Raw genomic sequence first — 26238 nt, forward strand, 5'->3', positions numbered from 1 at the left:
TCTGTGGTCTCTGTTGTGATAGCTTCTCTTTCATTTACTATCTGATTTATCTGGGTCTTCTCCATTTTTTGTTTTGTGAGTCTAGATAAAGGTTTGTCGATTTTGTTCACTCTTGAAGAACCAACATTTACTTTTGTTGATCTTTTGTATGGCTTTCTTATTTTATGTTACATATTTCTTCTCTAACTTTAGTTATTTCTGTCCTTCTGGTTGCTTTAGGGTTCCTTTGTTGTTGTTATTCTAGGTCTTTAATATGTGTAATCAGGCTGTTTATTAGTGCTTTTTCTTGTTTCCTAATGTGAGCTATTCCCTCTCAGTACTGCCTTAGCTGTGTCCCAAATATTTTGATAACTTGTGTCTTCACTTTCATTGAAGTCTTGAAACATTTTGATTTCTTCCTTTATTTACTCTTTGACCCAGTAGTTGTTAAGTAGTATACTGTTGCACTTCCACATTTTGGGACTATTACTAATCTTTTGTTGATTGTTAAGTGTTAGTTTAATTCCACTTTGGTCTGAGAAGATGCTTGGAATGATTTCAGTGCTCTTGAATTTGCTGATTCTGTCTTTGTGGCCTAACATATGGATTATCCTTGAGAATGACCCATGTGGCCTTGAGTAGAATGTCTATTCCAGTTTCTTGGGATGAATGACTCTGAAAATGTCCAACAGTTCTAGTTTATTTACCTCCTCATTTCGCTCCCTTATTTCTTTATTGAATTTCTGCCCTGATGACATGTCCAGTTGAGAGAGTGGGGTGTTGAAGTCCCCCACTATGAATGTGTTGCTGTTAATATATTGATGTAGCTCTTTCAGTAGATGTTTGATGTATTTAGATGGCTTCTCATTGGGTGCATAGATGTTAATAATTGTTAAGTTCTCTTGGCTGACTGATCCACTGAGCATTAAGTAATGTCCATCCCTATCTTTTTAAGTTTTATTTATTTTAAAGTCTATTGTGTCAGATATGAGAATAGCTGTTCCTACTCTTTTTTGTGGGCCACTGGCTTGTATGATAGTTTTCCATCCTTTCACTTTGAGTCTGTCTTGTTGAGTTAGGTGAGTTTCCTGTAGACAGCATATTGTTGGGTTGTGTTTTCTGATCCATCTTCTACTCTGTGCCTTTTAATAGGTGAAGTCAGGCCATTGACATTTATTGATACCAAAGATTGAAGATATTTTATCACCATTCTTGTAGAGTTTTAGAGTGTTCTGATATATGGCCTATTTATGGTGGTCTGTTTTTAGAAGACCTTTCAGAACTTCTTTCAGGGCAGGCTTGGTGATAGTTTATTTCTTTAACTGTTGCTTGTCTGAGAAGGTTTTGATGCCTCCATTTAGTCTGAATGACAGTCTAGCAGGGTATAGTATTCTTGGTTGAAAGCCTTTCTCATTGAGCACTCGATAGATATCTTGCCATTCTTTTCTGGCCTGTAGTGTTTGTGTGGAGAAGTCTGTTGCTAATCTTATGGGTTTTCCTTTGTAGGTGACCATTTGTTTTTCTCTTGCAGCCTTCAGGATCCTTTCTTTATCCTTATTCCTTTCCATTCTAAGTATGATGTGTCTTGGTGTCTTTAAGTTTGGGTTAGTTCTGTTTGGGACCCTCTGGGCTTCTTGAATCTTTATGTCTTTTATGTTGTCTAGACTAGAGAAGTTTTCAGCTATTATGGCCTGAAGAATGCTTTCTTCCTCTCCCTCTCTTTCTTCCTCTGGTAAGCCAATAATGCGTAAGCCAATATTGTTTCTTTTGAAGTCATCCCATAGGTCTCTGTTGTTGTTTTCAGCATCTCTTAATCTCTTTTTGAGATCTCTTCTTTTTCAGTTGTCTCTAATTCTTTATTGATCTTGCTAATTCTGTCTTCAGCCACATTTATTCTGTTCTCTCTCTGCCCTCTACTGTTTTGTGGAGCTCATCTATTTTGTTACTCTGTTCTGATACTGTTTTAGCTTATTCAGCTAGTTGTGTTCTTAGCTCAGCTATTTCAGCTTTCAGTTCTCCTATAAACTTGAGATAATTAGTGTTTTCTTCCAGAATCTTACTAGTTGTTTCTGCATTTCTTTTCTTTTTTTTTAATTATTTCTTTATTGGGGAATTAATGTTTTACATTCAACAGTAAATACAATAGTTTGTACATGCATAACATTCCCCAGTTTCCCATTTAACAATACAACCCCCACTATGTCATTTATCATCCTTCATGGACCTGTATTCTTCCCAACCACCCACCCCAGAGTCTTTTACGTGGGTGCAATATGCCAATTCCAGTTCAGGTTCTACTTGTGTTTTATTTTCTGATCTTGTTTTTCAACTGCTGCCTGAGAGTGAGATCATCCCATATTCATCCTTCTGTTTCTGACTTATTTCACTCAACATAATTTTTTCAAGGTCCATCCAAGATCGGCTGAAAACGGTGAAGTCACCATTTTTTACAGCTAAGTAGTATTCCATTGTGTATATATATATATATATATATATATATATATATATATATATATACCACAACTTGCTCAGCTACTCATCTGTTGTTGGACACCTGGGTTGCTTCCAGGTTTTGGCTATTACAAATTGTGCTGCCAAGAACATATGTGTACACAGATCATTTTGGATGGATGTATTGAGTTCCTTAGGATATATCCACAGGAGAGGAATTGCAGGGTGTCGTATGCTTTACATTGGTTTGTTCTAGCCCTCCCCCGCCAAGAGAATTGGATCAGTCCAATTAATTTTGTGGGCCTGCTTGGCCCCGCCCCAAGGAACCCCGAGGGAGGGTTCCTGAGTTCCTGAGTTCGAGAGTTTCAGAGTTACAGAGTAAGAGAGAGTGCCAGAGAGACAGAGTTCCTGGGTTCCTGAGTTCCAGAGTAAGAGACGGTTCCTGAGTTCGAGAGTAAGGGAGAGTGCTTGTGCCGCTGCAAAGAGACAGTGGAGTTCTGTTTGGTGATTAGTTTGTCTTAGTTTATGAATCGTTGTTCCTGAATAAAGAAATACAGCTTCCCTGCCCAGCCGTTGTCTCCGCGTCTCTGTTACCCGCCGTGAAGCAAGCCAGGCCGGCAAGAGCCTCCGAAAATTTTAACAACAGCAGGGTCCTAGGGTAGGTCCATTTCTAGCCTTCTTAGAGTTCTCCAGACTGTTCTCCACAGAGGCTGGACCAATTTACATTCCCACCATTAGTGCAGGAGGGTGCCTTTGACTCCACACTCTCTCCAGCATTTACTGCTGTTACCTTTTCTGATGTATGACATTCTCACAGGAGTGAAGTAGTATCTCATTGTTGTCTTGATTTGCATTTCTCTGACAATCAGAGACTTGGAGCATTTTTTCATGTGTTTCTCGGCCTTTTGGATCTCTTCTGTGGTGAATATTCTGTCCAAGTCCTCCCCCCATTTTTGGATGGGGTTATTTGTTGTCTTGTTGTTGAGTCTGGCAAGCTCTTTATATATGTTGGTTATTAAACTCTTATCTGATGTATGGCATGTAAAGATCTTCTCCCATTCTGTGAGGGGTCTCTTGGTTTGGGTAGTGGTTTCTTTTGCTGTGAAGAAGCTTTTTAATTTGATGTAGTCTCATAGGTTTATACTTGCCTTAGTCTTCTTTGTAGTTGGATTCGTTTCATTGAAGATGTCTTTAAAGTTTATGCGGAAAAGAGTTCTGCCAATATTTTCCTCTAAGTATCTGGTAGTTTGTGGTCTAACATCCAAGTCCTTGATCCACTTGGAATTTACTTTTGTATTTGGTGAAATACAGTGATTCAGTTTCATTCTTCTGCATGTTTCAACCCACTGTTTCCACACCATTTGTTGAAGAGACTCTGCTTTCCCCATTTAATAGTCTGGGCCCCTTTGTCAAAGATTAGATGTCCATAGGTGTGGGGGCTCACTTCTGGGCTCTCAATTGTATTCCACTGGTCAGTGTGTCCATTCATGTTCCAGTACCAAGCAGTTTTGATGACAATGGCTCTATAATACAATTTGAGATCTGGGAGTGTGATACCTCTGGTTCTGTTCTTTTTTCTCAATATTGTTTTGGCAATTCTAGGTCTTTTCTGGTTCCAGATAAACATTTGTAGCATTTTTTCTGTTCTCCTCAAAAATGTGCTTGGGATCTTGATGGGGATAGCATTAAATTTGTAGATAGCTCTGGGTAGTATATTCATTTTGATGATGTTAATTCTTCCAACCCCTGAACATGGAATATCTTTCCAATTCTTTGTGTCTTTTTCAGTTTCCTTGAGTAGTGACTCATAATTTTCAGTATACAAGTCTTTCACTTCTTTGGTTAGGTTTACTCCTAGATATTTTATTGTTTTTGTTTCTATAGTAAAAGGAATTGATTTCTGGATTTCAATTTCTTCTAGCTTAGTGTTTGCATAGAGGAATGCCACTGATTTTTGAATGTTAATTTTGTAGCCTGACACCTTACTGTATTGCCTGATGATTTTCAAAAGCTTCTAGCTGGATTCCTTAGGTTTTTCTGTTTATACTATCATGTCATCTGCAAATAGGGAGAGTTAGCTTCATAGAAGCTGGCAGGGAGTATTCCATTTTCTTCAAACTTCTGGAAGACTTTTAAAAGTAGAGGTATTCTTCTTTGAAGGTTTTGTAGAATTCATTTGTAAAACCATCTGGTCCAGGACTTTTATTTTTGGGGAGATTTTTGATAACTGTTTCACTTTCATTAGCTGTGTTGGGCCTGTTCATGCTATCCACTTCTTCTTTCCTTAAGTTTTGGAAGTTGGTAGGTATCTAGGAAATCGTCCATTTCTTCCAGGTTCTCTAGCTTGGTGGCATATAGTTGTTCATAGAAGCCTCGCATGATATGTTGAATTTCTGCGGTGTCTTTTCTGATATCTCCTCTTTCATTTAGTATCCAATTTATTTGGGTCTTCTCCCTTTTTTGTTTTGTGAGTCTGGCTAAAGGTTTGTCGATTTTGTTTACTCTTTTGAAGAACCAACATTTACTTTCGTTGATCTTTTGTATGGTTTTCCTATTCTCAATGTTATTTATTTCTGCCCTAACTTTACTGATTTCTGTCCTTTTGGTTGCTTTAGTGTTCCTTTGTTGTTCTTCTTCTAGGTCTTTAAGATGTGTAATCAGGCTGTTTATTTGTGCCTTTTCTTGTTTCCTAATGTGTGCTTGTATAGCTATGAACTTCCCTCTTAGGACTGCTTTAGCTGTGTCCCAAAAAATTTTGATAGCTTGTGTCTTCATTTATATTGAACTCTCAAAACATTTGATTTCTTCCTTGATTTCCTCTTTGACCCAGAAGTTGTTAAGAAGTGTACTGTTGAGCTTCCACATTTTGGGACTGTTACTAATCTTTCGTTGATTGTTAAGAGTTAGTTTAATTCCACTGTGGTCTGAGAAGATTCTTGGGATGATTTCAGTGCTCTTGCATTGGCTGATGCTGTCCTTGTGGCCTAACATATGGTCTATCCTTGAGAATGACCCATGTGGATTTGAGTAAAATGTGTATTCCAGTTTCTTGGGATGAATGACTCTGAAAATGTCCACTAGTTCTAGTTTACCTATCTCTTCATTTAGCTTCCTTATGTCTTTATTGATTTTTTGCCTGGATGATCTGTCAAGTTGAGGGAGTGGGGTGTTGAAGTCCCATACTATGATTGTGTTACTGTTAATATATTGCTGTAGCTCTTTCAGTAGAAGTTTGATGTATTTAGATGGCTTCTCATTGGGTGCATAGATGTTAATAATTGTTAAGTCCTCTTGATTGACTGATCCTCTGAGCATTAAGTAGTGTCCATTCCTATATTTTTTAATCTTATCGATTTTAAAGTCTATCATGTCAGATATGAGAATAGCTGCTCCTGCCCTTTTTTGTGGGCCATTGGCTTATATGATAGTTTTCCATCCTTTCTCTTTAAGTCTGTCTTTGTCTTGTTGAGTTAGGTGGTTTTCCTGTAGACAGCATATTTTTGGGTTGTATTTTCTGATCCCTCTTCCTACTCTGTGTGTTTTAATAGGTGAATTCAGGCCATTGACATTTATTGATATCAAAGATTGAAGATATTTTAACGCCATTTTGTAGAGTTTTAGAGTGTTTTGATATATGTCCTATTTGTGGTGGTCAGGTTGTTTATAGGAGACCTTTCAGAACTTCTTTCAGGGCAGGCTTGGTGATGGTTGCTTCCTTCAACTGTTGCTTGTCTGAGAAGGTTTTGATGCCTCCATCAAGTCTGAATGACAGTCTAGCAAGATATAGTATTCTTGGCTGAAAGCCTTTCTCATTGACCACTCGATAAATATCTTGCCTTTCTCTTCTGGCCTGTAGTGTTTGTATGAGAAGTCTGCTGCTAATCTTATGGGTTTTCCTTTGTAGGTGACTCTTTGTTTTTCTCTTGCAGCCTTCAGGATCCTTTCTTTATCCTTATTCCTTTCCATTCTAAGTATGATGTGTCTTGGTGTCTTTAGGTCTGGGTTAATTCTGTTTGGGACCCTCTGGGCTTCTTGAAATTTTATGTCTTTGATGTTGTCTAGACTAGAGAAGTTTTCAGCTACTATGGCCTGGAAAATGCTTTCTTTGTCTCCTTCTCTTTCTTCCTCTGCTATGCCAATAATGTGTATATTGTTTCTTTTGAAGTCATCCCATAGGACTCTGTTGTTGTTTTTAGCATCTCTTAATCTCTTTTTTAGATCTCTTACTTCTTTTTTAGTTGTCTCTAATTCATCCTCAGTCTTGCTAATTCTGTCTTCAGCCTCAGAGATTCTTTTCTCTCTGCCCTCTATTGTTTTCTGGAGTTTATCTATTTTGTTGCCCTGCTCTAATACTGTTCTAGCTTGTTCAGCTAGTTGCATTCTTAGCCCAGCGATTTCAGCTTTCAGTTCTCTAATAACCATGAGATAATTAGTATTTTCTTCCATAGTCTCATTTGTTGTTCCTGCATTTCTGATTAAAATTTTTTCAAATTCTTTACTCACTCCTGTTGTTATTTCCTTAGCTAATGTTTGGATGTTGAACTCATTTAGTGCTTCACCCTCTGGAGGACTTTTAGCTGGACTCTGGTCCTGGTTCGATTCTCCAATATTTTTTTTTTTGTTGTTTTATATATCATGTTATAAGTTTCCTTTATCAGGACTTTTCAAATTATTGATCACTATTGCCTGGATTGACTTGTGTCTAAGTAAGTTAATTAAAGGGTTCACAGTGGTGGAAGTTAACAGTTATTTTCCTTCCCTGTAGTCTATGGAAGCCTGAGGACTTTTAAACTATCAATAGGCTTCTTAGTTTAATCACTGACTCCTTACCAAGAGATAAAGCAGGGTGTGGCAGAGATAATCCAGTAGTTATGCAAAGAGACTTTCACAGCCCCTCAGCTATGCCACCGAGGTATAGGTCTTCTGAGTTTCCTGGTTAGATCTCTGTCCCTTGGTGTCCCTTCCTGTCGCTGCTCCAGATTCTGAGGATAGTAGCAATGGAGACTCAGAGTTGCACTTGGTGAGACTCTGGGGAGTCCTCTCCTCCCTTAAGCTGTTGTCCCCTTGTTGGTGGAGCAGACTGGAGGTGGTGTCTTAACTGATAAACTGCTCATGTTAGCAGTCACTTAATGTCTCCTTAGGCCCCTCTCTCCTCTCTGTCACCAGCCACACATGTTTGTAGTCACCGGTGATTTACTGGGTTCCTGTGGTCATTCTAGTCCTGTCTTGTTTCGGTTCCAGGTGGTCTCCTTTGGTATTCCTAGTTGATCCGGGAGAGGAGAGGAGAGAAATCAATCTGCTGCTTGTAGCTCCGCCTCCGGAAGTCGAATCCCTTTTTCTGCATTTCTGATGACAATTCTTTCAAACTCTTTACTCACTGCTGTGGTTATTTCTTTAACTGGTGTTTGGATGTTAACCTCATTATTTTGTGCTTCACCCATTGGGGGGCTTTAGCTGTACTCTTGTCCTGGTTCATTTATCCCATATTTCTTCTTGTTGGTTTAACCATTCTATAGATTATGTTATGAGGTCCCTTACTCAGTACTTTTCAAATTGCTGATCACTCTTGCCTGGATTGACTTGTGTCTAAGTAAGATAACTAAAGGGTTCACAGTTGTGGAAATTGACAGTTGTTTCAATATTATTTTAATTCTTGAGTTGGAGCACAGTGCCTGTTAAAGCCTATTTTGTTCTTTTTCTTCCTGTTAGCTATGGGAGCCTGAGGGCTCTTAAAGTCTAAGTAGGCTTCTTAGCTTAATCACTTACTCCTGACCAAGAGATAAAACAGGGTGTTGGAGAGATAATATAGTGGTTATATACAAATATAATATAGTGGTTATATACAAATATAATATAGATAATATAGTGGTTGCATACAAAGAGACTCTCAAACCCTAAGGATCCAAAGCTCCAGGCTCAATTAAGTGTCTATGTCAAGCTGGAGAGCACTGCTGGGCCCTGTGAGTTTCTAAACAAGTCCCGTTTATAGTCTGTAGGTTCCTAGGCAACTGTTCACTATGTTCTCATCAGGAGAACAACATGGAAAGGCCCCTACCACACAGCACCACTGTTAGGACACTGGGGTGTAGCTCTTCTCTTGAGTTTCCTGGTCAGTTCTCTGTCCTCTGGTGTCAGCACAGGGCCTTCACACCGCTGTTGCAGCCTCTGAGGACAGTAGCAGTGGAGACTCACAGTTGCATTTGGTCAGTCTCAGGGAAGTTCTCCCTTCAGCCGTCCCCTTGTTGGTGAAACAGACTGGAGGTGGTGTCTCAACTGGTAAACTGCTGGACTGTTACCAGTCACTTAATCTCTCCCTAGTCTCCTCTCTGTCCATGAGCCACACACATTTGCACTCACTGGTGATTTTGTGGGTTCCTAAAGACGTTCTAATCCTGCCTTATTGCAGTCCCCGATGATCCCCTTTGGTATTCTTAGTTGACTCCTCCTTTTAGTTTTTGCAAGTGTTTATAAAGCACTTTTTTCTTTAAGACTAATGATATTTTAAATTTTGTTTTTATCTTTAGGATTCCCCTTTTACAAATGCAGGAATGGGATCTAATCTAAATCTCTTGGGTGAAATTGAGTGTGACGCCAGCATAATGGATGGAAAATCCTTGAATTTTGGAGCTGTTGGGGCACTGAGTGGTAAGTGGACATTGTAATATATGATCTCTATTCTTTGTAAAATTGTAATATTGCATCTGGGGATGTGGCTTAGTTGGTAGAGGGAAGGATTTGCATGTGTGAATTTCCAGGTTTCCATTTGAGGATATGTGTTACAAGCCTGTGGTTGGTTATCTTAGGGGTATAGTTTTAGGTCTCCCCCCAAATAAGTGTCATCATACCTTATCTACCACCAAAGTGCCATCTCTGACCTTGTCAACACTTCTTCCCCCAGGCCCCTTGGTCATCCCACATCTGTAGACATAGACCAAGGATTTATCTGTCTCTGTCTGCTTGTTTGCTTTGTCTTTTAAATCCTATTTATTATAAATATCATCAGATAGTTTTAAGTTCATATTAATTTTAGTGTATATGGGATATATCTTTTCCTCTCATTAATTTCCTTCCTCTTATCCTATTGATTCATTGCCATTGTCAGTGGAAAGGACAATTATGCTGGCAAATTAGGTAACTGTATGGGAAAAGGTTTGTTTCTGTATAGAATAGAATAGACATATTCTATTCCACTGATCTAGTTATTGTCAATGTCACATTGCTTTGACTAGTATATATCTCTTTATATTGTATCTTAATATCTGATAGTATAAGATTTCTAACTTCCCCCCAATATCATATTACCAATTGTAGACTTTTGAATTTTTCATAAAATTTTTAGAATCAATATGTCAAGGTCTATTATAAGACTCTTGAAATTTTGAATGGTATTGAATACATAGGCCATTTGTAGACAGCTGATGTCTTAGTTGAGAATTCCAGTCTATGAACATGTACATTTATATAAATGTATTAATTTTTCCCTCAATAATATTTTATGATTTTTCACTTCTTTCTCCCTATCATCCTCTCCCCTCTCAATCTGTCTCTGTCCTGTAAAATAATAAATAAATAAACAAAATAAAATGAAATACATTGGACATAGTTGATTATAGATTGGTAGGTGATCTCATAAAAGCCAAGAGACCATTGCAACTTTATTTCTCCTGTGTAGGGACCAGGATTGAACTTTTCAGGTAATTAAAACCCTTTACGGGATTTGTTATGCATTTTTGTAGACTGAGAGGTTGTGGGAATCAGGTGCTTGTGCTTGGCACAGTGCTATTTTTTTCTGAGACTGCCAGCTGCACTGCTGCATGCTGAGTTAAGAGCTGGGGAAAACATGTGGTGACCAAAAGCAGGAGAAAGTGGTACCTTGCAGGCAGTTAGCATCAGAGAATTTATTGTAGACCAAAGGGAAGAAAAACTTGGTGCTTTCTGGGATCCTGGCTAGCAAGTCCTCCTTTTTTCTTACAATGTGTCTCCGGTGCCCTCTACTGACAAAATTGACCATTGAGCCAGCTGGCAAAGGAAACATTTAAAGGATCCATATCCAGTTTCATAAATCAGGCAACAGGGAAGTAGCATAATGGCTGTGCAAAAGACTTGGCTGCTTGAGGGCACCAAAAGTCTCAGGTTTAATCCCCAGAATCACCATAAGCCAGAGTTTAATAAAAGTAAACAAATAAATAAAGGGGCAACAAAGGGCTACTTTGTAGACGAACAGCAATAAATCTGTAGCTGATATAGTTGTAAAACAAGTCTTATGTCAGTTGGTATTCTGCCTCCTTATCATGCGTACTCTTTTCCCGACTCATTTCAAATATAATGTAGCAAATATAATCTATATAGTAGTAAGTAAATCTATATAATGTAGTAAATAACCAAATTTATATGTATCTGCATCTCAGTATTTATTCTATGAACATAATTGTTTATTTAATTAAAAAAAATACTTGTTTATTAATGAGAGGAGAGAAAGAACCAGATCACTCTGGCATATGTAGTTGGGGATTGAATTTGGCATTACATTTTTTTTTTTCTTTATTGGGGAATTAATGTTTTACATTCAACATTAAATACAATAGTTTGTACATGCATAACATTCCTCAGTTTCCAATATAACATTACAACCCTCACTAGGTCCTCTGTCATCCTTCTTGGACATGTATTCTCCCCACCCACCCACCTCCACACCAGAGTCTTTTACTTTGGTGCGATACGTCAATTCCATTTCAGGTTCTGCTTGTGTTTTTTTTTTTTCTGATCTTGTTTTTCAACTTCTGCCTGAGTGTGTTCTTAACTCAGCTATTTCAGCTTTCAGCTCCCTAATAACCTCGAGAAAATTAGTGTTTTATTCCAGAGTATCATTGGTTGTTCCTGTATTTCTGATTACAATTCTTTCAAACTCTTTACTTAACTCCTGTGATTATTTCCTTAGCTAGTGTTTGGATGTTGAACTCGTTATTTTGTGCTTTACCCTTTGAGGGGCTTTTAGCTGGACTCTTGTCCTCGTTTGTTTCTCCATTATTTCTTCTTGTTGGTTTATTGGAGTTACATTCTTGAGACAGAATTTAGCACTTTATTTATGGTCCTGCTTTCTGGACTATGGAATATATGTTTATCTTTTATTCACATCACACATTTAAAAAAATTTTATATTTATTTTCCCTTTTGTTGCCCTTGTTTAACATTGTTGTGGTTATTGATGTTGTTGTTGGATAGGATAGAGAGAAATGGAGAGAGGAGGGGAATACAGAGAGGGGGAAAGAAAGACAGACACCTGCAGACCTGCTTCACTGCTTGTGAAGCGACTTCCCTACAGGAGGGGAGCTGGGGGCTCAAACTGGATCCTTGTGCTTTGTGCCACGTGCGCATAACCCACTGTGCCACTGCCCAACTTCCTACATCTCACACTTTTTAAAGTACTTCTGTCTGTCTCCCATTAAAATAAAATAAATTAATCTTAAAAAGTAAAGATTTATTAAATTAATTTATCTGTTGTCTAAAACCAGAAGTAAACTCAAGTTCCCAGGGGTAGGAATTTAAAATGTAAATGCTAAATGAGCAAAGTGGTCTGTGTATACAAAAAAACATAAAAAAATTTTTACTTTTCAACTAAATGTTATTTTATCACTTTTGCTATACATCTGACTTTTAAAAAAATCACTTTGTTATAATCATTAAAAGAAAATAGTAGTCTCACGTGAGATGATAAATTGGAATTGGTTGAGAATCCTGATAGAGTGAGGTTGGGATTGAGCCTCTCAGGCCCCTGCTGAGTGAGTAGTCACTCTACCACTTACCTCCAAGTACATTTTTTTTTTTGAAAATTTATATTTATAAAAGGGAAACACTGACAAAACCACAGGATAAGAGGTGTGCAACTCTACTCAATTTCCACCACCAGAACTCCATATACTTATCCCATCCCCTGATAGCTTCCCTATTCTTTATCCCTCTGGCAGTATGGACCCAGGGTCATTATGGGGTGCAGAAGGTGGAAGTTTCAACATGGATGTTGGCAGGTCCGCTCAAGTCTAGATTATGGTGGTGCCAGGAATTGAACGTGGACCTCTAGTGCCTATGTCTGTTACTTACAACTATTGGTACTGTCTCCCTGACCCTCATATCACACTTTTTAAAAGAATTTTTTTTCTTGCTATGTTGACTTCTTCTTCTTCTTTTTTTTAAATGTTTATTTATTTCCTGGATAGAGACAGCCAGAAATATAGAGAGGCAGGGTGGTGACAGAAAGGGGTAGAGACAGAGAGACACCCGTAGCACTGCTTCACCACTTGTGAAGCTTTCCCCCTGCAGGCGGGGACTGGAGGCTCGAACCTGAGTCCTTGTGCATTGTAACGTGTGTTCAACCACGTGCTAGACTACCACCTGGCCCCCTCACACTCTTAAATAAAATTACTTTTAATAAAAATATATCTTGTAGGGTAAATTCTTTTCTGTTGAAATTCTTGGCTTTTTTAGTTTGCTCTAACCTTGTAACTCTTATAACTAAATATAACTTATATTTAACTTATAACTTATAACTGCAATCAGCTAGAAGGTAAGGGGATAGGCAGGTTTTCCGATGCTCCTTTCAAACTCAAATTTTAGTTTCTTCTTTGGTACTGAGCCTGTCAGTTATTATCACTATCTTCTGTCATTATCTTTTTATTTTTTATTTTTTAATTTATTTTTTATTTAAGAAAGGATAAATTAACAAAACCATAGGGTAGGAGGGGTAGAACTCCACATATTTCCCACCACCCAATCTCCATAGCCCATCCCCTCCCCTGATAGCTTTCCCATTCTCTATCCCTCTGGGAGCATGGACCCAGGATCGTTGTGGGTTGCAGAAGGTGGAAGGTCTAGCTTCTGTAATTTCTTCCCCGCTGAACATGTACATTGACTGGTTGGTCCATACTCCCAGTCTGCCTCTCTCTTTCCCTAGTACGGTGGGTCTCTGGGGAAGCGGAGCTCCAGGGCACATTGGTGGGGTCTTCAGTCCAGGGAAGCCTGGCCAGCATCCTGATGGCATCTGGAACCTGGTGGCTGAAAAGAGAGTTAACATACAAAGCCAAACAAATTGTTGAACAATCATGGACCCAAAGGTTGGAATAGTGGAGAGAAAGTGTTAGGGGGGGTACTCACTGCAAACTCTAGTGTACTTCTGCTTTCAGGTATATATTTTGCAGTAGTTTATGGATATGTGTGAACATAAGCTCTCTCTCACAGAACCTGGTGTATCTAGGTTTTGGGACTTTGTTAGAAAGTGATCCACCTGGTATGGAATTAGAGAATGCTATGAAAGGAAAGGTCTCACCTGAGTAATGAAGCTGAAGGGTTGTCATTCCACATGTGAAGTCTCTGGAAACAGTCTGAGCTGAAGCATGTTGAGGTGGCAATCGTTGCGTTGATTAGGTTGTGATTGGCTGATGCAATATTATTTGATATGGATTGGGATAGGCATGCGGGAAAGTGGGCCCTATCCTAAGGTTCCAGGACTGTGGGAAGTAGAGGCTCTATAGTGGAGATATGAGGTTCCTGCTGTCTTAGGGTTCAAAAAGACAATGGATAGTTAATGTTATCATCACATTATTTGGTAATTGGGTTAACTTTGAAAAGTCCTTTTGTTAGGGTTTGCTTTATAGTACCCAGTATCTTGTATATAGCTGTGCCACTGGTTGCCTCTGATCTACTTGATCTAGGCTTTTGAGAGAGTCCACATATCAAATACACAGCCTATATATTAAAAAGATTCTGTGTTTTAAAAACCTCGAGACATGCAATTAATTTTCCCTCTCTCATATTAATTTACTAGTGATTTATATGACTACACTTTACTAGGAGTGTACATAAACACCATTCCCAACACCAAAAGACTGTGTCCCATCCCACCCACCCACCCCCACCCCCCACCAGCCCAAGAACCTGCATGTCTACCCCTTACCACAGGGTTTTTACTTTGGTGCCCTACTTTCAATTTAGTCAGATCCTGCTTTGAGTTTCCCTTTCAGATCTTCTTTCTCAACTTCTGTTGATGAGTGGGATCATTCCATACTCATCTTTATCTTTCTGATTTAGCTCACTTAACATAATTCCTTCTAGCTCTGTCCAAGATGGGTCAGAGAAGGTGGGTTCATTGTTCTTGATAGCTGCATAGTATTCCATTGTGTATATATACCACAGCTTTCACTGCCACTCATCTGTTGTTGGGCACCTGGGTTGCTTCCAGGTTTTAGCTATTATGAATTGTGCTGCTATGAACATAGGAGTACACACCTCTTTTTGGTTGGGTGTTATGGAGTCCTTGGGGTATAACCCCAGGAGAGGAATTACTGGGGTATAACCCCAGGAGAGGAATTACTTGGGGTATAACCCCAGGAGAGGAATTACCTCTCCAGCATTTGTTGCTGCCTTTTGTCATTATCATCACTATTTTTACCACTGTTGTCCTGATACTTTTTCATATTTTTTGTCCTATTATTTTCAGAAAACTACCCCTTTCTCACTTTTAACACTGTTTTCACTGTAAACCTTATTTTATATCATAGTCTTGTACATAACTGCCTGTTCTTGTTATCTGTGCTCAAGTTAGAAGATTTTTTCTTTATTTTCTTGGTGGTGAAAATTAAACTTTTTTGACCATTAACTTTCTCCCCAGGTAAATTGAAGCTGCTTTTAGTTATATTTATTCTTTATAGGAAATATATACCTGGGGCATTTATTTATTTATTTTTGCATTTATTTATTTTTAATAGTAAAGTATGTTGCATTTTTAATTCCTTTTTTCTGTTGTGTAATCTATTTAAAAGCAATCATACTTTTTCTTTTTGTTAGTGATTTAATATTTAATGATTTACAAAACTATGAGGTAAAAGGGTATAATTTCATACTTTTTCCATCACTAGAGTTCTGTGTCCCCATTTTCTCCATTGCAAACTGCAGTAGTTTTCCCATAGTCATAGATATGAGTTGACTATTATATCTTGAATTATCTATGTTTGTATATATTTGCCTATTTTTCCCCCCTGTTGTCCTTCCTTCTCTTTCTAAGCCACACGTACACCTTTTGCTACCTCTGAATGTTCTTTATTTTTTTCCCTTTTTTCTCTCTGGGTCTTGATGAAGTTCAGGGCCCTCTTGTCATCTTCCCCTAACATTTCTTCCCCCTCTCTGGGGTTATGAACCAGAATTACTTTGAGAGTGCAGAAGGTCAGAATTCTGGCTTCTGTAATTACTTCTCTGTGGACCTGGGCATTGGCAAGTTGACTCATTATCCCAGTCTGTTTCTATCTTTTCCTAGTTGGGTAGGGATCTGGAAAGGTGAAGTTCCAGGGCATATTAGTGAGGTTGTCTGTCCAGGGAAGTCAGGATGGAATCTTAGTAGCATTGCACCTTGGTGGCTGAAAGGTAGTAAGGTATAAAGGAAGACAAAACAATAAAATTAAACAAAAAGACATGAAGCAAAATATATGAATAGAGCAGATGAGAATAGGAATCTTAGGGTGTAGAGAAGCTAGGAAATTTATTTTACATAAATTCCTAGGGGCCCATGGCTTTAGTAATTTTTGTTTGAGCTTGATAGCTGATATACAGGTAAAAATATTGTCTGGGAGCTATTAGAGTTCTAGGCCCATCATATCTATGTGGGAATCCAAAGATTTCCTACCTAGGGCCCCAGATGATTTGGTTGCTTGGTATTGCCATCATTTAGTGAGTCCGTCTCTTGCCTTTTTTAGAAAGGTAATCTATTTTAAATATGTATCATCTCAGTTTCTGTCTTTGTCTCCACAATACATGACAAGCAAGAACCTGTATTTTCTTTGTTTATTTTTATTTATCTATTTATTCATTGCATAGAGACAGATTGAAATTGAGAGTGAAAGGAAAGATAGGGAGAGAAAGAGAGACACCTGGAGCACTGCTTTTCTGTGGCTTATGGTGGTACTGGGGGTTGAACATGGGTCAGATCTTTGGTACTTCAGGTATGAGAGTCTCTTTGCATATCCAGTATGCTCTCTTCCCTAAAGTTGTTGGAATTAAGAAAAGGCTTCAGATTTCTTTCTTTCTTTCTTTCTTTCTTTCTTTCTTTCTTTCTTTCTTTCTTTCTTTCTCTCTCTCTCTCTCTCTCTCTCTCTCTCTTTCTTTCTTTCTTTCTTCTCCCTTGGGCTCTGTGCCTGCTTGATGAGACAAGAGGGAGATAGAGAGGGATTGAGAAAGTACCGTCTTGGCAGCACTGTTCATTAGTGAAGCAGTTGGGGCCCAGGGACTGGAAACTCAGGTCATCATGCTTGGTAATGTGTATGATCTACTGCATGCACCACTGCCCAGCCCCTGGAATTCTTTTAAAGATTTATTTTTTATTTACTAGCTAATGAGTAAGAGAGAGAAGGTGGGGGGTGGGGCAAGAATATCAGAGCATCACTCAGGCATATGTGATGCTGATGACGGAACTCAGGACATCATGCTCTAGAGCCCAATGTTTTATTTATACCAGTTCCCAGGACACACTCACAATGTAGTTTTTAAAAATTTTATTAGTGATTCATTAACAATCGACAAAACTGTGATATAAGAGGGGTGCCATTCCTACCACCAGAGTTCCATATCCCCTCCCCTCTATTGGAAGTTTCTCTGTTCTTTATCCCTCTGGGAGTATGGACCAAAGATCATTAGGGGGAGCAGAAGGTGGAAGGTGTGGCTTCTGTAATTGCTCCCCTTCTGAACATGATCGTTGACAGGTTAATCCATACCTCCAGCCTGCTTCTATCTTTCCCTAGTGGGGTAGAACTCTGGGGAGGTGGGGTTCCAGGACACATTGGTGAGGTTGTCTGCCGAAGGGAAGTCAGGTTGGCAGCATGGTAGTATCTGCAAGTTATTATCTGAAAAGCATTAAGATATAAAACAGAATAATTTGTTTAATAATCAGGAACCTAAAGGTAAAAGTATAGCAGATGAGATTTGGGGTCTTCATGTTGGAAGAAGATAGGAAGTCTGTTTTTGGTATATTCCCAGGGGCCAATGACTAATTTTTACCTAGCCCCACAGGTTTTTTCTTTTCTTTTCTCTTTCCTTGTGTCTACTAGTAAATTATATAAAACTTATTGCTTTGCTGATAACTAAAGTTTTTTATTAGTGTGTAAAAGAAGAGTCTTCTAAGATGTTTATAGCTGTTTGAATTAGCTGCAAACTGAGTAGGAAACTTGAATACCTTATTCTTACTTAATTTTATGCTAATTTTATTTTATAGGAATCAAGAATCCAGTTTCTGTTGCTAACAGACTCTTGTATGAAGGGCAAAAGGGCAAACTCTCAGCTGGTCGAATTCCTCCTTGGTAATACATTGTTCTGTCTGTCTTTCCTTGAATCTTTTTCTATAGAGCATGCAGTGTTTAAAGGCTATTTTTTAGCTACAAAACATTGATATTGTTGGTTACACATCAGCAATAGTTTTCCTTTGAAAGGAAGACACATTTTGTTCTATAATCTTAGAACATTTTATACATTTGATAGAGTTCTGGACAAACTAGAAAATTATGAGTAAAAGTAGAAAAATAGATCAGTGTTAATTTATTTGGTTTTGTAGTTGATTCTAGAGATGTTCATGTTCCTATCAAATACTAAACTGGGTTTGGGATTCCCCCCACCTCCCCAAATAGAAAGACACAGAGATATGGAGAGCATTTATATGTAAGTTTCATTAAGAGACTCTGAGATTTTCATTATTTGTAAAGTAGAAATATCATGGGAAAGGCCTTTCATGAGCCTGACAATCAACTTTATAATTAACACTTGTCTTTGGCTTTCATATCTGTCTTATGAATCTTGATTTATTTATTGTAGTGTTTAAAATTTTTTCTTGTTGCTAACATCGTGCATTAACCAGGTGAACTATTTTTTCCAGCCTCTGAACATTCTTAAAAATCAGTTTTACGGGGGTCGGGCTGTAGTGCAGCGGGCTAAGCGCAGGTGGCGCAAAGCACAAGGACTGGCATAAGGATCCCGGTTCGAACCCCGGCTCCCCACCTGCAGGGGAGACACTTCACAGGCGGTGAAGCAGGTCTGCAGGTGTCTATCTTTCTCTCCTCCTCTCTGTCTTCCCCTCCCTCTCTCCATATCTCTCTGTCCTATCCAACAACAACAACAACAACAATAATAATAACTACAACAATAAAACAACAAGGGCAACAAAAGGCAATAAATAAATAAGATAAATATAAAAAAATCAGTTTTACATGTAAATATTTCATTTTTTATAGTAGTAAACTGTATCTGGAAAGTGTTAACTTTTAATTTTTTATTGCCTTTTGTATAGAAAAAAATGTTAATATGTTTTATCTTACCATTATTCTATCCTATGAATTTGCTCAATTTATTTTGTAGTTTAAATTCTTTTTATTTTATTTTTTTATTGATTAATATTGACTGACAAGATTGTAGGATAAGAAGGGTACAATACCATATAATTCCTACCACCAGATTTCCATATCCCTCCCACTACCTTAGGGAATTTTTCATCTATGAATTCTACACAACCTTCAGAAAACAGTTAATACCTATACTTTTAAAGCTCTTCCAAAAGATTGAAGACACAGCAATACTCCCTGCCACCTTCTATGAAGCCAGCATCACCCTGACACTAAGAGCAGATAGGGACATAATAAAAAAAGGAAAACTACAGACCAGTATCTCTGATGACCATAGATGCTAAAATATTGATCAAAATCATAGCCAACCGGATATAGTGGTATATTAAAAAGATTGTTCATCACAACCGAGTGGGATTTATCTTAGGAATGCAAGGCTAGTTCAGTATACAGAAATCAATCATTGTGATTCACCACATCAATAAAAGCAAAGCCAACAACCACATGATTATTTAAAAAAATGCAGAGAAAGCCTTTGACAAAATCCAACATCCATTCATGATCAAAACACTACAAAAATGGGAATAGATGGAAAAATCCTTAAGATATGGAGTCCATATACAGCAATCCTATAGCCAATATCATACTCAATGAGCAGAAGCTTAAAGCATTCCCCCTAAGATCAGGGTCTAGACAGGGCTGCCCCCTATCACCATTACTCTTCAATATAGTACTGGAAGTTCTCACCATAACAATCAAGCAAAAGAAAGGAGTCAAAGGAATACAGATTGGAAGGGAAGAAGTCAAACTCTGACTATTTGCAGATGATATGTTTGTATACATAGAAAACCCCAAAGAATCCAACAGAAAGGTTTGGGAATCATTAGGCAATATAGTAAGGTATACAAAAATTAGTGACATTCCTTTATGGAAAAGGCAGAAGAAGAAGATATCCAGAAATCATTCCCATTCACTGTTGCAGCAAAATCAATATATATCTAGGAATAAACCTGACCAAAGAAGTGAAATACTTGTATTTTAATTTATTTTTTATTTTATTTATAATAAGGAAACACTGACAAAACCATAAGATAAGAGGGGTACAACTTCACACAATTCCCACCACCAGAAGTCCATGTCCCATCCCCTCCCTTGATAGCTTTCCTGTTCTTTAACCCTCTGGGACTATGGACTCAAGGTCATTGTGGGATGCAGAAGGTGGAAGGTCTGGCTTCTGTAATTGCTTCCCTGCTGAACATGGGCATTGACAAGTCGATCCATACTCCCAGCTTATCTCTCTCTTTCCCTAGTGGGGGGGCGGGGGCGGTGGTGGTGGTGGTGGTTCTGGGGAATTAGAGCTCCAGGACACATTGGTGGGGTTGTCTTTCCAGGGAAGTCTGGTTGGCATCCTGTTAGCATCTGGAACCTGATGGCTGAAAAGACAGCTAACATATAAAACCAAACAAGTTATTGGTTTATATGTTAATCATGAACCTAAAGGCTGGATAGTGTATGAAGAGTTGGGGGAGGGTGTCTCTGTTTTGTAGATAGCTAGTAGGTATTTTAGTTATATTCCAAAGGGCCTATGGCTATACTAGTTTTTTTTTTATTTCCCCTGAGCCTGAAGTCTGATAGGCAGATGGATCCAAGGTGTTGTCTTGGGAGATGATGTTATGGCTGGAAAAAGGGCCATAAAGCTGGATCAGGTGTATAAATATTGTTGACTGTAAACCTACCTCATTGATTTGATGTGATCTGGAGCCAATATTCAGTTTAGGAACCTGTGTGACCTCTGTACCCCTGTAGGTCCAAGCTCACATTCCGTGGTCATGAGTAGGAACGTTCCAAGCTGCCCCAATATCAGGACCCATTGACTCGCTTAAAAGTATTTTTATTTTTTTAACTGAAGGAAATTTTCTTTTTTAAAACATTTAAAATTTTTTTTTATTTATAAAAAGGAAACATTGACAAAACCATAAGATAAGAGGGGTACAGCTTCGTACTATTCCCACCACTAGATCTCCATATCCCATCCCCTCCCCTGATAGCTTTCCTATTCTTTAACCCTCTGGGAGTATGGACCCAGGGTCATTATGGGATGCAGAAGGTGGAAGGTCTGGCTAATGTAATTGCTTCCCTGCTGAACATGGGCATTGACAGGTCTATCCATACTCCCAGCCTGTCTCTCTCTTTCCCTAGTGGGGAAGGGCTCTGGGGAAGCAGAGCGCCAAGGCACACCGGTGGGGTTGTCTGTCCAGGGAAGTCCTGCTAGCACCTGGAACCTGGTAGCTGAAAAGAGAGTTAACATACAAAACCAAGCAAATTATTGAACAGTCATGGATGTAAGGGCTGGAATAGTGCAGATGAAGTGTTGGGGAGCGGTCCTCCATTTTTTAGATAGCTAGTAGGCATATTTTAGTTATATTTCAAAGGCCTGTAGCTATACTAGTGGGTTGTTTTTTTTTTATTTTTTTTTAAATTTTTTATTTAAGAAAGGATTAATGAACAAAAACATAAGGTAGGAGGGGTACAACTCCACACAATTCCCACCACCCAATCTCCATAACCCACCCCCTCCCATGATAGCTTTCCCATTCTCTAGCCCTCTGGGAGCATGGACCCAGGGTCGTTGAGGGTTGCAGAAGGTAGAAGGTCTGGCTTCTGTAATTGCTTCCCCGCTGAACATGGGCATTGACTGGTCGGTCCATACTCCCAGTCTGCCTCTCTCTTTCCCTAGTAAGGTGTGTCTCTGGGGAAGCAGAGCTCCAGGACACATTGGTGGGGTCTTCAATCCAGGGAAGCCTGGCCAGCATCCTGGTGGCATCTGGAACCTGGTGATTGAAAAGAGAGTTAACATACGAAGTCAAACAATTTGTTGAACAATCATGGATCCCAAGCTTGGAATAGTGGAGAGGAAGTATTAGGGAGGTACTCACTGCAAACTCTAGTGTACTACTGCTTTCAGGTATATATTTTGCAGTAGTTTATGGATATGTGTGCACATAAGCTCTCTCTCACAGAAACTGGTGTATATCTAGGTTATGGGACTTTGTTAGAAAGTGAACTACCTGAGATGAAATTAGAGTGTACTATAAAAGGAAAGGTCTCACCCGAGTAATGAAGCTGAAGGGTTGTCATTCCACACGTGAAGTCTCTGGACACAGTCTGAGGTGAAGCATGTTGAGGTGGCAATCGTTGCGTTGGTTAGGTTGTGATCGGCGGATGCAATATTATTTGGTTTGGATTGGGAGATGCATACGGGAAAGTGGGCCCTATCCAAGGGTTCCAGGACTGGGGGAAGTAGGGGCTCTATAGTGGAGATGTGAGGCTCCTGCTGTCTTAGGGTTCAAAAGGACAATTGATAGTTAATATTATCATCACATAATTTGTTAATTGGGTTAACTTTGAAAAGTCCTTTTGTTATGGTTTGCTGTACAGTATCCAGTATCTTGTATATAGCTGTGCTATTGGATGTTTCTAATCTACTTGGTCTAGGCTTTTGAGAGAGTCCGCATATCAAATACACAGCCTATATATTAAAAGGATTCAGTTTGTGTTTTGAGAAACTTTGAGACATACAATTGATTTTCCCCCTCTCATATTAATTAACTACTGATTTATATGTCTACATTTTGCTAGGGGTGTACATAAACACCATTCCCACCACCAAAGGACTGTGACCCATCCCTCCCGCCCACTCCCACCCCCCACTGGTCCAGGAAGCTGCATGTCTACCCCTCACCACTGGGTTTTTACTTTGGTGCCCTACTTAAAATTTGATCAGGTCCTGCTTTTAGTTTCCCTTTCAGATCTTCTTCTTTTTTTTTTTTCCTTTTTTTTTTTTTTTATTATTTAAGAAAGGATTAATTAACAAAACCATAGGGTAAGAGGGGTACAACTCCACACAATTCCCACCGCCCAATCTCCATATCCCACCCCCTCCCCCGATAGCTTTCCCATTCTCTATCCCTCTGGGAGCATGGACCCAGGGTCATTGTGGGTTGCAGAAGGTAGAAGGTCTGGCTTCTGTAATTGCTTCCCCGCTGAACATGGGCGTTGACTGGTCGGTCCATACTCCCAGTCAGATCTTCTTAATCAACTTCTGTTGATGAGTGGGATCATCCCATACTCATCTTTATCTTTCTAACTTAGTTCACTTAACATAATTCCTTCTAGCTCTGTCCAAGATGGGTCAGAGAAAGTGGGTTCATTGTTCTTGATAGCTGCATAGTATTCCATTGTGTATATATACCACAGCTTTCTCAGCCACTCATCTGTTGTTGAGCACCTGGGTTGCTTCCAGGTTTTAGCTATTATGAATTGTGCTGCTATGAACATAAGAGTACACACCTCTTTTTGGTTGGGTATTATGGAGTCCTTGGGGTATAACCCCAGGAGAGGAATTACTGGATCATATGGAAGGTCCATGTCTAGCCTTCTGAGACTTTTCCAGCCTGCTCTCCACAGAGGCTGTACCAATTTACATTCCCACCAGCAATGTAAAAGGGTTCCTCTGTCCCCACATCCTCTCCAGCATTTGTTGCTGCTGTCCTTTTTGATGTATGCCATTCTTACAGGAGTGAGGTGCTATCTTAGTGTTGTCTTAATTTGCATTTCTCTGACAATCAGTGACCTGGAGCAGTTTTTCATATGTTTGTTAGCCTTTTGGATCTCCTCTGAGGTGAATGTTTTGTTCATATCCTCTGCCCATTTTTGGATGGGGTCATTTGCTTTTTTGGTGCTAAGTTTGCTGAGCTCTTTATATATTTTGGTGATTAGTTTCTTGTCTGATGTCTGGCATGTGAAGATCTTCTCCCATTCTGTGAGGGGTCTCTCTGTTTGTTTAATAGTTTCTTTGGATGTGCAGAAGCTTTTCAATTTGATGTAGTCCCATTGGTTTGTTTCTGCTTTAGTCTTCCTTGCAATTGGGTTTGATTCATCAAAGATGTCCTTGAGGTGTACGTGGGAAAGTGTTTTACCAATGTTTTCCTCTAAGTATTTGATTGTTTCTGGTCTGACATCTAGGTCTTTGATCCATTTGGATCTGATTTTTGTTTCTGGTGAGATAAAGTGGTTCAATTTCATTCTTCTGCATGTTTCAACCCAGTTTTCCCAGCACCATTTATTGAAGAGAGCCTCCTTTTTCCATTTAATCCTTTGGGCCCCCTTATCAAAGATTAGATGCCCATAGGTGTTGGGAGGGTTGTTTTTTTTTTTTTTTTTTTTTCCTGAGCCTGAAATCTGATATGCAGGTGGATCCTAATTATTGTCTGGGGAGATGATGTCATGGTTGGAAAAAGGACCAGAAAGCAGGATCAGGGAAGAGAGTAGCTCCCTAATATGGGAAAGGGGTATAAATATTGTTGATTGTAAACCCCATTGATTTGATGTGATCTGGGACCCATATTCAGCTTAGGAGCCTGTGTGACCCCTGCATCCCTCTAGATCTGAGCTCATATTCATGTGATCATGAGAACATTCCCATTCTATGCTGCCACAGTACTGACCCATCTTCCTCAGGTGTAGCATAGAGTATGTTGTCCATCCACCCTTTGGTGGATGGAATATTCTCTACCATTATTGATCCAAGTTGAGTACAAGGTCCTATGGGGGCCCACAAAGAGGTCTATTTTGTTGTTCCTGATAGAAATGACCAGTAACAATGGAGAGAAGAATTTATTCAAGGTATTTTGTTGTTCCTGATAGAAATGATCAGTAACAATGGAGAGAGGAATTTATTCGAGGTCTAGGCCCATCAAATTTGTTTATGAGTCTCAGGACTCCCCGATTAGGGCCACAGCTGATGGGGTGGCCTGATAGTGACTAAAGAGTCATCATTAAAATATGCCAGTCTCTTGCCCTTACTCAGCTTTTGCAGTCCTTGCTTTGCTAAGGTTAGCTTTGGAGTGAGTGAGAGAACTATAATAGGAAGTAGGTGAGGATGGTATCTAAGTCTAAGTGGACACTATTTCATTATGAATTTGATACTGACTCACTACAGACTATTGTGTATTTTTGCTTTCAGGTATATATTTTGTCCTAATTTATGTTTACATGTGAACATATGCTCTATCTTATGGGACCTGGTCTATATCTAGGTTTTGGGACTTTGTTAGGAAGTGAACATCCTGGAATAAAATTAGAGCATTCCATGAAAGGAAAGGTCTCACCTGACTAATGAGGGTGAAGGATTGGCATTCCATGCCTGATGTCTCTGTACACAGTCTGAGGTGAAGCATGCTGGGATGGTACTCATTGCATTGTTTAGGTTGGAATCGGCGGCTGCAATATCATTTGGCCTGAGTTGAGAAAAGCATGCAGGGAAGTGAGCCCCACCCTAGAGGTTCCAGGATTGGGAGAAACATAGACTCTTTAGATGAAGTGGGAGATTCCTGCTGTTTTAGGGTTTAAGAAGACAATAGATAGTTATTGCAGTAATCACATTATTTGGCAATTGGGTTAACTTTGAAAAATTCCTTTGTTAGGATTTGCTGTATCATACATACCATCACCATATTTTATGTCCTTTGACATTTATTTGCATATAACTATGCCTCCGGTTGCTTTTGTTCTTCCTAGACTAAGCTTTTAAGAGTCAATATATCAAAGACTCTGCCTATGTATTAAAAAGACTCAGTCTGTGCTTTAAAAAGTTTGAGACATTCGATCAGTTTTTCCCCTCTCATATAACTTAAATAGTGATTTATATGAATAAAAATTAATAGGACTGTATATAAACACCATTCCCACCACCAGAAGACTGTGTCCCATCCTCTCCCTCCCTCCATATAGCTGAACATCCACCTTCACCCTCCACCCAGGGTTTTTACTTCGGTGCCCTACTACAAACTTAGTCAGATCCTGCTTTGAGTTTCCCTTTCTGTTATTCTTTCTCAACTTCTGTTGATGAGTGGGATCATCCCATACTTATCTTCATCTTTCTCATAGCTCACTTAACATAATTCCTTCTGGCTCCATCAAAGATGGGTCAGAGAAGGTGGGTTCATTGTTCTTAATAGCTGCGTAGTATTCCATTGTGTATATATACCACAGCTTTCTCCGCCACTCATCTGTTGTTGGGCACCTGGGTTGCTTCCAGGTTTTAGCTATTACGAATTGTGCTGCTATGAACTTTGGTGTACACATATCTTTTTGGTTGGGTGTTATGGAGTCCTTGAGGTATAACCCCAGGAGAGGAATTACTGGGTCATATGGATGGTCCATGTCTAGCCTTGTGAGAGTTCTCCAGACTGCTCTGCACAGAGGCTGGACCAATTTACATTCCCACCAGCAGTGCAGAAGGGTTCCTCTGTCCCCACAGCCTCTCCAGCATTTGTTGCTGCTGTCCTTTTTGATGTATGCCATTCTCACAGGAGTGAGGTGGTATCTCAATGTTGTCCTTGGCTTCGCACCATGTGCACTTACCCGCTGTGCTACCACC

The 26238-nt window shown here is 39.2% G+C and overlaps 1 protein-coding gene across 2 annotated transcripts in view; it reads left to right on the forward strand.

Annotated features, from left to right (window-relative positions):
* The first annotated feature begins 8946 nt into the window (after positions 1-8946).
* Positions 8947-26238, forward strand: part of TASP1 (taspase 1) — a 226737-nt gene continuing 209445 nt past the window's right edge. The window contains exons 1-2 of one of the 2 annotated variants that reach the window (XM_060186473.1): positions 8947-9075; positions 17681-17765. In XM_060186473.1, the coding sequence (XP_060042456.1) occupies positions 8979-9075; positions 17681-17765 (182 nt within the window). In that variant the 5' untranslated portion in view covers positions 8947-8978. The remainder of the gene's footprint in view (positions 9076-17680; positions 17766-26238) is intronic. The other variant, XM_060186476.1, reaches the window with a different exon arrangement.

This window comes from Erinaceus europaeus, chromosome 1, assembly GCF_950295315.1.
Source record: "Erinaceus europaeus chromosome 1, mEriEur2.1, whole genome shotgun sequence".
Taxonomy (NCBI): domain Eukaryota; kingdom Metazoa; phylum Chordata; class Mammalia; order Eulipotyphla; family Erinaceidae; genus Erinaceus; species Erinaceus europaeus.